This window comes from Paramormyrops kingsleyae, chromosome 3 (assembly GCF_048594095.1).
Source record: "Paramormyrops kingsleyae isolate MSU_618 chromosome 3, PKINGS_0.4, whole genome shotgun sequence".
NCBI lineage: Eukaryota > Metazoa > Chordata > Actinopteri > Osteoglossiformes > Mormyridae > Paramormyrops > Paramormyrops kingsleyae.
In genome coordinates, this window is record NC_132799.1 from 27,672,332 (window position 1) to 27,687,844 (window position 15,513).

The 15,513-nt window shown below is 48.3% G+C and overlaps 1 protein-coding gene across 2 annotated transcripts in view; it reads left to right on the forward strand.

Annotated features, from left to right (window-relative positions):
• Positions 1–876: 876 nt before the first annotated feature.
• Positions 877–15,513, forward strand: part of kcnd2 (potassium voltage-gated channel, Shal-related subfamily, member 2) — a 98,498-nt gene continuing 83,861 nt past the window's right edge. Inside the window, exon 1 of one of the 2 annotated variants that reach the window (XM_023812758.2) lies at positions 877–2,510. In XM_023812758.2, coding sequence (XP_023668526.1) covers positions 1,399–2,510 — 1,112 coding nt within the window. In that variant the 5' untranslated portion in view covers positions 877–1,398. The remainder of the gene's footprint in view (positions 2,511–15,513) is intronic. The other variant, XM_023812757.2, reaches the window with a different exon arrangement.

The window sequence follows — 15,513 nt, forward strand, 5'->3', positions numbered from 1 at the left end:
TGTATTATTTTATTCGTTTTAAAATTTATTTTCTACGAGCAAAAATTCTCATAAGTCAACAGCCGTCACCTGCAGTTCCTCCCTCTATGAGCTTTCTTTTGTGAAATGAAAAGCTCTCCGATATGAGTTCGGACCTTAAAATGAGAAGCTTAACCCTGAGTATGGGAGAAGAAAACTTTACCGCCTGACTTAAATTAATAATTGTACTGCGGTCGCCGTTATTGTCATGCAGACACCAAAGGACGCATTTAAGCGGCGACGGCTTCGCTACATCCATAATAGTTAGCTAATAGTTGCAACACGTGACACGCTGCTGTTGCTTTCAGGACCGAGGGCAACTTGGTCTATCCTAGAGCTCAACGTTTATGCAAGTCTGTCCGGGGGCGACTCGATCTGTGTGCATCTGTCAGCTATTTTAACGACTTTGGATGTCTATGGCTTGATTGTTGTTTTATTATTTCCAGGTATCGGCATCGGTGACATTTCCAAAGGAACAGGCGGCGCCCGTTAGTGATAGGCTACCGTATTTTCCGCCTGCACTAGCACACAAACCCGGTGCCCCGGCTCGCCAGGGTGGTCTTGCGCTCGATGAAAGGAGCTCAGTTGTGCTTCTCTTTTGGGGAGGATCATACAGGAGAAAAGGCACTGAAGGAGACCCCATCTTGTTGCTTCCTGGTGGGGAACTAATGCAGAAGGAAAATGCGTGTCCTCTGATGACTGTGCGGGTGGGTTTGCGTTCAAGTCAGGCGTGATTACCTCGATCCGTTTTTGAACTTGTTGCTGGTTCATTCTGACATTCCTGAGGAGGAATTAAGCTGCTCCTTCACAATACTCTCCGGTTTATTGCTGCGGGAAAACCTGAGTATTTGTCCTGTTTCCCCCTGAAGATTGTAAAACAGAAGAAAACCGCCTTTATGTATCTCTTTTCAATAAACCAGTTTCACGCGAAGGTGAGTGGCAATTCAACAATTTAACAGAAAACAATTTAAACGTTAATACTAAATTAACTTTATATTTGGGGGAAAATGCAAAACAAAGAAATAGTGCATGATCTGCATCTCTTCAGATTACGTTTCAAAGCACAGGTTCACGGATTTTTTCCCCTACTTTGTATTGTGCTACAGTTTTGATCTGGCACACAGGGACAGATCGCAGGCACGGGCTGCTGTATATCTGCATATTTTTATGCACGTCCAACTAATCGGAGCACAACTGTAAATGTGTTTAGAATTTTTTACTTAATGTCATTTTGCTGAATCCTACCGCGCCTTTCAGCATTTTTCAATTTTATCGATCTGTAGATGTCCTTTCATCGCCGCACCGTAGCTGTGTAAGTTCAGAAAGCGGGACTTTCAGTTGTCACTCGGCTGGACCAAGTTGCCGAAAAGCGAGGTCAGCATGGCAGCGGGAGTGGCCGCTTGGCTTCCCTTTGCTCGGGCTGCGGCTATAGGATGGATGCCGGTGGCGAGCGCACCTATGCCGACGCCCCCGAGGGAGAAGCGGCGGACGCAGGACGGCCTCATAATCCTCAATGTCAGCGGCACCAAGTTTCAAACTTGGAGGAACACTTTGGAGCGGTACCCAGACACTCTGCTGGGCAGCACGGAGAGAGACTTCTTCTTCCACGAGGAGAGTAATGAGTATTTCTTTGACCGAGATCCCGACATATTCAGACACATACTTAATTTTTACCGCACCGGCAAACTGCACTATCCCCGGCATGAGTGCATTTCCGCCTACGACGAAGAGCTGGCCTTCTTTGGGATAATACCGGAGATCATCGGAGACTGCTGCTACGAAGAGTACAAGGATCGCCGACGGGAAAACGCGGAGCGCATCCAGGACGACGAGGACAATGAGAATAATAATGATTTGGTGTCGCCGGATATGACACTACGGCAGTCCATGTGGCGCGCATTTGAAAACCCACACACCAGCACGATGGCCCTGGTGTTTTATTATGTCACAGGCTTCTTTATCGCCGTCTCCGTCATGGCCAACGTGGTGGAGACCGTGCCCTGTGGGTCCTCGCCCAACAGGGTCAAGGATATATCTTGCGGCGAGCGCTACGCCCTGGCCTTCTTCTGCTTGGATACAGCGTGTGTCATGATCTTCACGGTCGAGTACCTGTTGCGTTTGTTGGCGGCGCCCAGCAGATACAAGTTCGTCAAGAGCGTCATGAGCATCATCGACGTGGTCGCGATCATGCCCTACTACATCGGCTTAGTGATGACCGACAACGAGGACGTGAGCGGGGCTTTTGTCACCCTGCGGGTTTTCCGCGTGTTCCGGATTTTCAAGTTCTCCCGCCATTCGGCGGGGCTGCGCATTTTAGGCTACACCTTGAAGAGCTGCGCCTCCGAGCTGGGCTTCTTGCTCTTCTCCCTGACCATGGCCATCATCATCTTCGCCACGGTGATGTTCTACGCGGAGAAGGGTTCTACCGCCAGCAAGTTCACCAGTATCCCCGCGGCTTTCTGGTACACCATCGTCACCATGACGACGCTGGGGTAGGTGCTGACTGTGGCGGCGCTGTCCGGCCACGTGACCATGTGAAATTGTGCTTTGATGTGCATTGATGCGCCGTAGCGCCGCGTATGCGCAGTAACTGTTGCGCCACCTGATCGCGGTGGCAAGCGCGCAAAGCTCACTATGCCTTGCTGAGTAACAATTAACTATTAATCGATTAATTTTAACACTCATTACAGGTTCTGTGTATCATATAACTGGATGGTGTCTTTAAATCTCCTGCCCAGTGAAAAGTTATTTTACATTCATGTGGACAGTCAATGCAGACCTCATATAGTCTATAGAAAAAAATCGAATCGTGGTCCATTGGGTGAGCTTAGTGTTGAGGGATAAAAGTGGGTATGAATTATTTGAACAGCAGTGACACTTCATTTTAGAGGTAAACATTTGCACACTCCAAATGCCTTGATGTGAGGCAATGAATTTCTCTTGATAGTTGTGCACCTTGAAGCATTTTGGTTTTGCAAAAGTTCGCCCATTTGCGAACATCAGTCGATTGGAGGGGCCCGGTCAGGTCCAGCGAGCTGTCCGTGGTCCTGAAGCCGGCGCACTGAGCTGTCCGATTGCTGGATACGGTTTGCAGAAGGAGACTGCCGGTAGCATGAGGGAATTCCCGGAGCGCACCCTCCGTACTCCCTAAACAGACTCTTCATAAATATGTCGTATATATTAAATCGTTGTGCTGGTCACGCCGCACAGAACAAACAATAAGCGATTCCAGCTCATCTGCGAGTGGGCGTCAAAAAGCACGTAAAGGATTTGCGAAAACATTAAATATGTCCATCCTCAACAACAGTCATGAATAGTAATATCCAAACACGTTTACTTTAAAGTCTGAAATGGCTATTTTTCCATTTTCGTGGGTAATAATTATCAGGTTATAATAATACATTTCCTCCCAAATCTTAACGGTCGTGTGCTGTTGGAGAATCATTCGCTAAGTAATGAAATATAGCTTCTGAGCAGAAAGTAGTCTATATAATACAGTCTTTTTTGAAAGAGACCTTAGAAAGGTATTGTGTCAATGAGTTTTTGCAATTGCAAAAGATTCATTCTTTGAGTGCTCCTTTAATGTTTTGTCCTCAGGCCTTGGGCCTCTCATAGGCCGTGAATCAATCACGTGTCACATTTGCAAATGCACATTTGAGTGGCACTGGTGCCTGGCAGAGGTGTTTTCAGGGATGAGTTTTCTCTTAATGCTAATCAGTCGAGTTTTCAGTCAGCTGCTGAAAAATGGAACACTAAAGGACGGTAAGAGGAGTGTAGGTTATACAGGACCAACACATCAGCTGCTCGGAGATAAATGCATGCAACTGCATGCTATCTATAATCCTGTTAAGAAAACCCAGTTGCAGACAGGGCCACCTGGTGCATAGGGAACAGCTATGGGCAGGTGACTGTGACAGTGACAGTGACTGTGACAGTGACTGCTTAACTGCCTTATCAAAGGGCCACTCTCCTAGATTGAACATGGCACATTTTTAAAATGTGCACATAATTTATTAAAGTCTCATTACTCTGTCGCTAGATGTGTGACAATGATTCATCTTCCTCTGTGGTTTTGGGGGGGGGAGGGGGGGTAAAAAGGTAAATTGACGGGTGTTTGAAGACTCAGGTGGTAGGAAGGAACAGAATCATCAGAGAAAACTTCTGTGTGAATTTTTTTGACCCAGTCTTCCTAGTGCTCGATTGCTTGGGATTGTTGTGCTGGGACAATTTCATGTGAAAGGCGTGTGTCAGAGCACTTATGCAAGAAGCTGAGTGCGATTCGTTTTGAAGCACTTTGTATTCGAACATTAATGTCTCTGGGACCAGGGTTTGAGTCTCCGCCATGACTCCATGTGGAGGTTCCATGTTCTCTCCATGTTGTTTGTGGGTTTTCCTCTGGGTTCTTCGGTTTCCCCCCAAAGTCTAAAAACAAAGGTTAATTGGAGTTGCCAAATTGCCCGTAGGTGTGAATGGTGTGTGAGTGTGTATGTGAATGCTGTGTGAATGAATGGTGTGTGAGTGTGTGAATGGTGTGTAAGTGTGTGACTGAATGGTGTGTGAGTGTGTGTGTGAATGGTGTGTGAGTGAGCCCTGCGATGGGTTGCCCCCCCATGCTGGGTTGTTCCCTGCCTTGCGTCTGTAGCGTCTGCAAAAGTCTCTGGACCCCCCCCCCCCCCCCCCCCCCCGACCCTGAACAGGAGAAGTGATTGCAGGAAATTAATGGATGGTTGAACTGGACCAAGAGGAGGATCTCTGCCAGTACCTGGTATGTTATGGGTTCTTAACCGCAATTGCTCTATGGGTACCGGATGCTGGTTGACTCTGCATCATGATTCCAAGCTTTCACATTTGTGCATCATTTTGGGCATCTACTACTGTATCTACTAAACGAGTGAATGTAAATGCGAATCAGATATTATTTGTATTGTTTATAAACAACAATGCAAGAAACAGGTGAATGTTGCGTAGAAATTCTCCTTGTGACATCCTGGGTTTCCTGTTAGCCCTTTTTGTGCCCTTCAGTGTTTATTCAGTTCTTCTCTTAAATGTGATTTCTTTGTTCTTAGCCTGACTACAAGTAGATGAAAAAGTTCGGCAGAGACGGTACGTTGGGAGATGGTTTATTTTTTTCTTTTTTACACCCAGATTTTTTCCCTGCTGCCACTTCCGCTTCGACTTTTCTGCTAAATGAGGCTGGTCACAAGCCATTGAGCTTGGCTTTCTATGGGTTCCTGTGCAGTTTTAAGAGGTCGGCTAGCTTTCAATGTACATAAAAAGAAAATTGAACTAACGGAATTGGATACCAAATGAAGTCGTATAACTTGGCTAATTTGTAATAATGGACCAGCGTACATCTCGAAGCAAATTAGACTGGGAACCCCCAGATTACTGCGTAACAGCCACGAGCGCAACACAAGTTCAAAGTGTGCAGAGGGAGTATCTCGTGAATTTTTTGGGTAGTTTTTGTTTTGTTGTGTACTTTCACTGCTCCAAATTATTTGTGGAGACTGGAAAGCCACTGATTAAGGCTGCCGGCTCGTTTCGGACCGGCCACGTCTCTGATCAAGTGTGAGGCGCCAGATCCGGGGGGATCGGCAGTCGAAGAGAATGAGAGAAAAGACTGGGATTCGTGTCACTGATTAACCCTTGTCTCGCCCTCAAGCCCTATTAATTGACTTCATCCTGGCTTTTGCTGAAGTGTCCGGGTGAATTTAATCAGCCTTGCCTTAATTGGCTTAGCCGCTGTCAGATCGCATCTAATAAGAGCCGCCGCCGTCAGCGTTAACGACCGGGCGTATTAATCGCTTAGCGGCATGGAGGTTGGGGGGGGGGGTGCCTCATACCCTTCGGAAGCAAAAAGCACACAGCACAGGCATGTGTCCCTGCCCTCAACTTGGCTGTTCCCACTCTTCTTGGATTTGGCAGGATAATGTCGCTCCATGCAGCAGTAAGAGGAATGGGGGTCGGGTGGCCTTGACCCCAGCGAGGTTATACGCTCTCTCTGCGGGACCACTGCCAGAGTAGGGTTTGGGTCACGTACTCTGATGACCTGTAGAAGGTTGTCAGCATTGTTGCTTGGGGTTTTTGAGGTTCTAACCTAGTTGCACCAGCACTATAACTCTAAGAACTTTTGACCCCAGTTAATCATAAGCCTGAATTAATTCATAAGCCTGAATTAACCTGCTAAGGTTTCATCAGAAGTACTGAGACTATTCACCTCCCCATACTGGCTACAGTAGAGGATTCATGTGCCAGAACTTGGACAGAAGTCTGGCTGACTGCCTGAATTCATTACCGTTCCCTGCTAGCACATCCGTATCCTATCACAGCGCAGACATGCTTTAATATAAATATCCCCCCGCCCCCCCCCCCCACGTGTATGATGTCATGCGATCTGTCAGGTTATCGGTCGTGCAATCGCAGTCTTTCTTCTGCTTCCCTATTGGCCCTAATTACAGCAGTAAGCACACCCTTGCTGGAGACCCAATTACATGACATTTAGTGGTACTTTCCTAATTCAAGGAGAGCGTGTGCAGGAAGGAATTTAGAAACATTTGATTAGTCTTCAGACGTATGTAATTACAGCTATGTTGTGAAGTAATTAAAGCGTCTTTGTCGCTTCAAGTTATCCTCCTGGAAGAATTTTGACATATCCGGCACATTCCGATGCATAGTTATTTGAGGGCTATTGTGGCGTACATTTTCACATTCCTATATCAGTTAATTTAAAATTATTCCTAATGTTTCTTTAAAACGAGTCCCAGCATTTCAAACACTTAGACAAATCCCATGACGGCCTAGACCTAATTGAAGAAATCCAATTAAAAGTTTTCGCCGAAATAGCATGTAGACCCGTTTTATGTGTGTGTGTGTCTTTTAATTACTGCGCTATTCACACTGTGTTGAATTTTGCATAATGCAAAGGCTAAACAGAGAATTTAATTTTAACGTGCTTTTGAGGTATTTTAACAACGAGACACTGTGCGCTTCTGTTTCTGTAGAAGGCTGGAATCCATTGAAGGGTTTGCTAGATGTTTAGAATCGGTAGCTGAACTCTCCAGCTGTGCTTCCTAATGAATTGCACAACTGAAGGGGCCAAAGTCCCATGTGTCATCCCTGTTGAGGGTAACCAGTCCAGTTATTCTATTTGTAAAGCAGTGGTTGTTCAATATGCCCCCATAGTTGAGCAGGATAAGGTGATGGGTTCTCCTAAACAGCAATCTCTCTGGCAATGCGATGTCCTTAAAGCCCAGTTGCTTACCCTCATGCATCACAGGCTTTTTTGTTTCTGCCTGTCAACCTCGCACCAGCTCCTGCAACGACTATCCAGCTGAGAAGCGCGAATTGGGGAGTCGACTGACGACCCCCAGACGTCAACAGCACCCAAACGCCAGGTCCTTGCAAGATTCCCTTAAGTCAGCCCCGAAAAATGTAATTTCCGTAATCTCTCAGACAGACGTTTCAGAAGCACGACGGAGCAGCGCCGATGCGAAAGCCAAGTCTTGACAGCATTTACTGTTAATTTTGTAATTCAGAAGCCTTAGTCCATCGGCCAATAATGAAAGTCTGACAATGACACTGTCAGCAGATCTCTGGTGAAAGAACCACAAAAAAAAAATCATTCTCTTCATAACCTCAAGTGGAAATTATACCAAGAGGTGAAGTTCAAGTTGCTGGTTTTGAAGCACAGTACAGGAATGAACTGATCAAATTTAAATGAATCCTTCTTTAGGTAAACCCCCTGAATGAGGATTAGATTCCGGATTAAATACATAAATACATTAAATAAATTAAATTCTTAAAGTACTGAGACCGCTAGCACCAGAATAACTGGAGTAACTGTGCGACACGGGTCAGATGGGACCCTTCTAGGTTCATAATGAGGGCTGGTATCAAGGAAGGGTCATTTTCCCAAGGTTTTGCTTGATTTGATTATTTCCGTAAATTGGGATGATCCTCAGTCCCTCCCTCCCCCTCCGCATACGGGCCAGGCTCTCCTTGAGTGGGTTTGATTTCCAGATGATTCCGTACTGAATCGAAGAGCATGGATTTAATTAACGTTTCGCGCGGCCTGGTTGACCACGGTAAGTCCTCGGTTAAACCAGGACTTCAGGTAGTGCCACCTATGTGACTGTCAGAAACGGAGGCCTGTAAACAAACTGGGGAGACTGGCTCCAGATGGGATGGGGAGCGGAGAGCCGGGGCTGAGAGCGAGGAAGAGGGACTGTAGAGATGGGGTTAGCACAATCGTAGAGAGGAACGAATCAGAAAATAGCTGGCTGGGCTGCAGGACGAGGGTATTACAGAGCGACAAAATGAACGTCTGGCTGGAGAAAGGGCCCCAGCAGGGTGTGGACTCAGCTGTCAGGTTCTGGGTGTCTATTCTGGCACCTGAGAGGAAAAAAACAGATCCCAGTGTCATATGACTGGTAACAAGACACAGGTACTGTGAGCGATTGGGCCCGTCGCCTGATTTCACCCCACGCTGAGATGTCTACATCTCTCGGTCTCGCAAACCCCATAGCTAAATATTTGCGAGACCTGCATGAGGCGGGCCGTGGTGGTGAATTTTAATCAGACTGAGCCCCATGCGCTGAAATTGCGCGAATTTGATCCACGGCGCAGTTTCACTCAGTGGGGAGAGAAGCGACCTTTTCGAGGAACATGGAGAGGAAGGTGGGACAGATGGAGCGAACTGGGCTGCTTTGTGTCGGATGCCGTTCAGCTTCCAGTTCATACCCGCATCGCTGTGGTACGTTGTCTGACCGCCAAAATGGGACGTGAACTCTTCACCTTTACCCAGTGAGTCCAGTCCTGTAACCTCTGGCCCGTCTTTGAACTCCATTGAGGGGTCATCAGGCCAGTTAGGCCCGTAGCCAGAAGGATAATAGCTCAAATCCCTGTAGGGCCACAGATGTCACCCATCTGGGAAAAGAGTCATGAAGATGAATCGCTGTGGGAAGGGGTGTCAGCTCAGCGAATGAGTCTCCGTGTTTCTGTAGGGTCTGTTTCACTAGATCTGGTCCTTCTTATATTCATGAGCCTGGCATTCGCCTGGCGAGGCATCATAGCATGAGATTTTATCTACCGCTAAGCGGTAACATATGTCATGATCTGTACGTGGCGCGTGTACCTTCCCTGCTCAGGAAATGCGCCTCGTGTTCTGCCTAATGAGGCATCCATCTCCCCCTGGAGTCCGGGGGCCTTGCATCCAGAACCTGTGCTTACATTAAAAGAAGGCCGATAATGAGCAGCTGTGCGGCCGCCTCGGACGTGCGGAAGCGGGTCCGCGGTTCCACCGTGCAGGCGGGTACCAGCGTGCGTCCCTGCTCCGTCCTGCTCTGTCCCTGTCAGAAAGTGGGCCAGGCCGCCGCCTCGCCCGGGAAACGGATGTGCCTGTCATAGTTCTTATACGTTTTCCGTTAACGGGCCAGAATTCCCGGCGCAAGCCGATGAGGTCGTCCCGACTCCACAGAAACGCTGCAGGATGACTAATGGGACCTTTCTGGGCCCTTGTGGCATCTGTTGCTGTGAGAGAAAGCAGGAGTACGCCGATACACATTTTATTTTTCAAATTTTATAACAGACACTGAGGTCGGACACAGCAATTTGGCTCAATGTTGAAATCGTGTTAGACCGTGCCACCTGTTATCAGTTAAACAGCAGTTAAATTCAAGTGCAATATATAAAAAAATTTAATCTGCATATAAATTTATAAATATTTATAAAGCAAAATGGATGTAAAGATGTGGTGGCGTGCTTGCACTGTGGTTAGCACTGTTGCCTCCCGGGACCAGGGTTCGAGTCTCTCTCTGTCATGGCTCTGTGTGTGTGGAGTTTGCATGTTCACCCCGTGTCAGCATGGGGTTTCCTCCAGGTACTCCAGTTGCCCCCCCCCACCAGCCCAAAACCCTGTTGAGGTTAACTTGAGGTACCGAATTGCATATGTGTGGATGGCGTGTGAGCGTGCCCTGTGGATGGCGTGTGAGCGTGCCCTGTGAATGGCGTGTGAGCGTGCCCTGTGAATGGCGTGTGAGCGTGCCCTGTGGATGGCGTGTGAGCGTGCCCTGTGGATGGTGTGTGAGCGTGCCCTGTGGATGGCGTGTTAGCGTGCCCTGTGGATGGCGTGTTAGCGTGCCCTGTGGATGCCGTGTGAGCGTGCCCTGTGGATGGCGTGTGAGCGTGCCCTGTGGATGGCGTGTTAGCGTGCCCTGTGGATGGCGTGTGAGCGTGCCCTGTGGATGGCGTGTTAGCGTGCCCTGTGGATGCCGTGTGAGCGTGCCCTGTGGATGGCGTGTGAGCGTGCCCTGTGGATGGCGTGTTAGCGTGCCCTGTGGATGGCGTGTTAGCGTGCCCTGTGGATGCCGTGTGAGCGTGCCCTGTGGATGCCGTGTGAGCGTGCCCTGTGGATGCCGTGTGAGCGTGCCCTGTGGATGCCGTGCCCTGCTGTGGGTTGGCACCTAGTCCTGGGTGGTTCTCTGCCTTGCAACCGGAAGCTCTGGACCTCTCCCCCAACCACAACTCTGAATAGGACAAGTGGGTGCAGAAAATGGATGGATGGATTTTTTTTATTTATATATTTTTTAAAAAAAGCTTATTTATAATGGGTTTTATAAACAGACATTTAAGTAGATCATAACAGCCTGCATTAAATTAACTCCCATGGAGAATGGATGGATGGTGGATATACATACAGAAGCTTCATTTGAAATATTCCTCTGACTTTAAAAAGCAATAGTTTGCCTTGATCCCAGATGCAGGCTGCATGGTAAGTAGGTTTTGAAAGTTTAAATGGCGAGCAGGATGGATGATGGGTGGGGGGGCACCTGCAGATATATATTTTTTTTATAAGGGGGGTGTAGAGGGTGGGACTGCGGAAACAGGGAGCTGACACAGGAAAGGTGACTGGCGGATCATCTTCAAAATATGACGCTTCATACTGTCCTAAAAGGATGAAACACCATAAGTTTGTTTTTTTTCCTTCAGAACTGGGTTTTGTCCAAAGTCAGGTCTCTTATGCTCATATTTATTTCAGGACAAATTATCTAAACTCAGCTATGCTCGGTTTTGAAGAAAACACTATCGCACACGGATTGGCGGTCTAGATAAACTGAAGCACCTTTTCTCAGTTTCATTGTCAGTGTGGTCACTGTGTTCTGCTTTTGTGGAGCAGTATATTGTATAGAGGCAGTAACCAGTGTGGGATTAGAGGCAGGCAGTAACCAGTGTGGGATTAGAGGCAGGCAGTAACCAGTGTGGGATTATCTGCTGATTTGTATGCATGCAGTTTTGCATGTTCTCCCCATGTTGTGTGTGTTTCCTCCAGGTATTCAGATTTCCTCTCACACGTTGCCAGGCAAAGCGGAGTCTCCAAGTTGCCTGTGTGTGTGTGTGTGAGAGAGTGTCTGTGTGTGTGTGTGCATGTGTGAGAGTGTGTGTGTGCGTGTGTGAGAGTGTCTGTGTGTGCGTGTGTGAGAGTGTGTGTGTGTGTGAGTGTGCGTGTGTGAGAGAGTGTGTGTGTTTGTGTGTGTGTGTGCGTGTGTATGTGTGTGTCTCTGCGTGTGTGCGTGTGTATGTGTTTGTGTGTGTGTGTGTCTGTGTCTGTGTGCTCTGCCATGGACTGTCACCCTGGTTGGGGTTTTTGCCCTGTGCTTCTTCCTGCAAGCTCACGTCTCTGTGGATGGATGGATGGTTCCTAACATGGATGAACATACAAAGGCAAAATCTTTACCTGACATGTGCTTTACCCTGACATGCCCATGTCAGTCAGGAGGAATATTCACTCCATTCATTTGCAGCATCTGCCTCCTGACTGGAAGGACGACGCTGCGTAACAGGATTTCGCCGTTAGCGCGTGACAGCGGCACGCCACAGCGGTGATGCGCGCCACACTTATCCATCGCGGCCGAGTCCGAGGCGCGGCTGTCACTCGAGGCGGCTGCCACCCGCCCCCGGGGTCCCGAGAGCGCTCCACGTTTACTCGTACCCCCGGCTTGTCTCCTGCGTGCTGTTTGTGTTTTCCTTCTTGATCAGTCATCACTCTTCCCGTCGGGATCCATCTCAATCCTCTCGCCTGTCAGGGTGAATTTAGGTCGGCATTTCTTTGCCTGGGGTGTCTTTCCTCTTGTTTTATCTTTCACGGCGCCCTTTGTGATTTGCGGCCAGACGGGGTGTGATGTCAAGGGTAAGGTGTAACCCGGAAGCGGGGGGAGGTTGCTAGGTTACCGATAAGGATAAAGATCCCCACCTTCGGCCCCAAGCGCGGCGTGGGGTCGATCGAATGCGTGCTGGTGCTTTATTTGCTGTCATGTAAGGCCTGAGGAAGTTTGAGAAAACTAGGGGTTCGTCTTAGAGACCCAGAGCCAGCGTAGGTCTAACTGATCTCCACTCACCAGCTAATCTTTGAAATAACGTCTGTTCTCCTGTCATTTGCTTAATTTCTGTATTTAACAAGAGGCTTGTTATGCGCTTGTGTTGTTATTTTTTCTCATCTTTCATCTGTACTGATTAAATTACACATTTAGTTCAAGAACCCATTGTTGCCTTATTCTAATTGCATATTTATCAAGCTTTCAGATACTTGTCGCAATCTGAGAGTCAGGTGTGGCGAAGGCGACGTTCACTGGAAGTTTGTACATCTGCGCCTCGACAGATAAAAAAGCGACGTCTCTCCCCAAGGCCTCAGACTTGCGTTTCCTTCAAACCGTCGCTTGTTTGTTTGCAGATAAAAGGCTGTTCCTTTAGCACCGTTCACCGGGGGAGCATCTGAGCGTAACCTGAATTTGACAAGCTTCAGCGATGGATAAAAAGCAGCGGAGGTCGGAACATGCGAGTGAAGGGAGACGAGATACATCTCTAACGCATTCCGTCCACTGTGTCTCGGTGTGACAAGCTGTTAATGGTTTAAATGGGAATTCTCGGAGCAGGTGGAATAGGGGATTGAGAATGGCTTCATGCCTCCTGTGAATTTCCCGTCGATTTAGGAAATCCGCACAATCACTCCTGTCAGCAAAAACAATGATTTGATTTGACCTCACATCTGCTCAGGTCCCTTGGAAAGTAATTTAATTAGTCTACAGAAGGTCTTAATGATATTAATATGGAACAAACAGATTTGGAAGGAGCTTCTTTGGGAAATGACCGGGTGACACAACAGGGCAGTGCCCCCCCGTGGGATGTTAGCCAGTCTACTTATCGCTGACTTGCTGCGCTTGCTGTTGGTCACATGACGCGCGCTCACTGACGTACAGTATGAACTCCATGATCCTCCGTGGGCATTTCGTCGCCATTTTGTTCAGCTTTTTTCCTAAACCACTCAGCTATTAAAAGAATTTTATAAATGATGGGTGTTTCTCAATACCAAGAACGCACAGATCATACTTGTGGTAGCATGAGTGGTCTTGCTAACTTGCCTTCCAAGTCTTCCCAACTTGGGGCGCGATGAATCATGGGATTGGTCTCGTTAGGCAAGGATGAAGGTGACGTATCCTTGATATTTGGGACGGGGCATGAACAACATCCTAGGATTTTTACTGTTCTCTATACTTCAGTTCTTACTATTGGAGCTGGTCTTCGGCAGTGGAAAATGACGGGTACTCAAGTACTCAAGTACGGTCAAGTGTTTTGCCACATTTTTGTTATTTTTTGTCGTGTTTTACACATCTGCCATTTTAGATAGAAATCATCTGACTTGTTGGAGGAGTCTGTGGGAAAGCTCCTCCTCCTCTTCCTTGGTCATGCCCACCTCAGCACCCCTGCCCCCCCCCCCCCCCCCCCTGGCCTGATGTCTGCTCTTCTTCCCTCTGATGATCACATGGGCCCCTTTTCGAATGGATAAGATAGATAGATTTTTTTCTCTTTTTCTTGTGCCTGTTAATGTGTTGATGCCAGTGCAGGGTGTCAGAGCCGCGCCGGTGAGGCCTGGTCTTCTGCTTTAAGTCAGATAGGAAGCCAGTGTCATGTTTTATACATCACAGGAGAACCCCCCCCCCTCCCCACCACCACCACCACCACCACCAGTCTGACACCAGCAAACTCTCTGCCTGCCTGGCCTCGATAGCACCTGCCGCGGGGGAGGGAAATCGTTTACGTGACCTCATTACAATGGCAGCATCACCTTCAGACGGGTGCACGCCGCAGGTCTCTGGACGCCGCCTTTATGTTCCACCTTTTGTGCGGAGGTTCTGGGAAACAACTGAAATTCCTCGTGCCACGTTGAATGAATTCATATAGCTTGTGACGTCACGACCATGGCTCTTCCTGCTCATCCCGGTGAGACTGGATCCCGTCCCAGGAAGCATAGGGCATTAAGCAGGGGGCCCTTAAACTGCAGCACCTTCCAAATCCAACAAGTTATCTGCCTAAGCAAGAAATCTGGCTTCGTGGTACAAGCCTCTGCAGTAATGCAGTAATTGTTTGGCATGGTTAAATCATGGTACTTTCTGCCTTGTCCATCGATGGAAGCAGCTAGTAGTTCAGGAGCAAACTGTATCCATCATGGGATTGTATTCGGCGTGAGAGATTCAGAAACTCCCGTCCGGATTTCACGTTCCCGGGCGGCCGCCTTCTGCTTGGGGGAAGATAACGTGCCGGCGAAACGATGTCACAGAACGCGGCGGCGGCGGGGGAATTTTAGCGCATTAAGATGCATCTGCGAGCCCCATTTGCGCTTATCGGAGTACGTCGATGCTCCCCGCGGGCTCACATCAAGTCCAGCAGGCCGCTGTGTTGAGTTATTCAGGGGGAGTTTCAGGGGAAGATACCATCTGTACATGTTTGCATTGCTTGTCTCTTCCTGGGAGTTTGGGCCGTACCTGAGCCCCCCACCCCGATGCCACATTATCTTGGTCCGTCACAGGGGGGCTGAACAGCCCCGGCGATAAGGAGACCCTGACACTGTCTGTTGGTTTTGGGAAGATGGTTAACGGGAGAGCTGGCAGGAACATCACGAGTCTGGATGTGTTTCACCTGTGCCAGTCAAACTGAGCACCTTCTGCAGATAAGCCCGTTGTGGACAGAGGATTTAGGTCTTCAATCTGATGATCATGTGGTTTGGGGTCATGCTGTAGCCCCCTCCCCTGCCTATCCTTGATTCTGTGCAGTTACATACATGCGTAGGAGCAACACTGATCCCAGGGTAAACCTGTCGCATGGATTAATGTAGGGAATCTCAAGAGTTTGCATCAGCACATATGACCTGTGCTTATTGCAGCACTTATTGCGCTGGAGTTATTGTATTGCAGGTGCACTGACTGCAGTCAGAGCATTTTTCACATCAGCTCATGTTATGTTTGTGGAATAATGCAGGTACCATTTTACAGCTTTGGAGAAATTTTGCATTTTGCTCTAATTATTCTAATTTCACATTGCAGACTTTTTACTTGTTTGTTGTTCTAAAGCGGTTGTGTTTGTGTAGAATGAAAATGCGCTGTGATTGGCAAACTCCGCCCCCCCCCCACTCGGGCTGTGATTGGCTGGGCGCCTGACCTTGGTGGC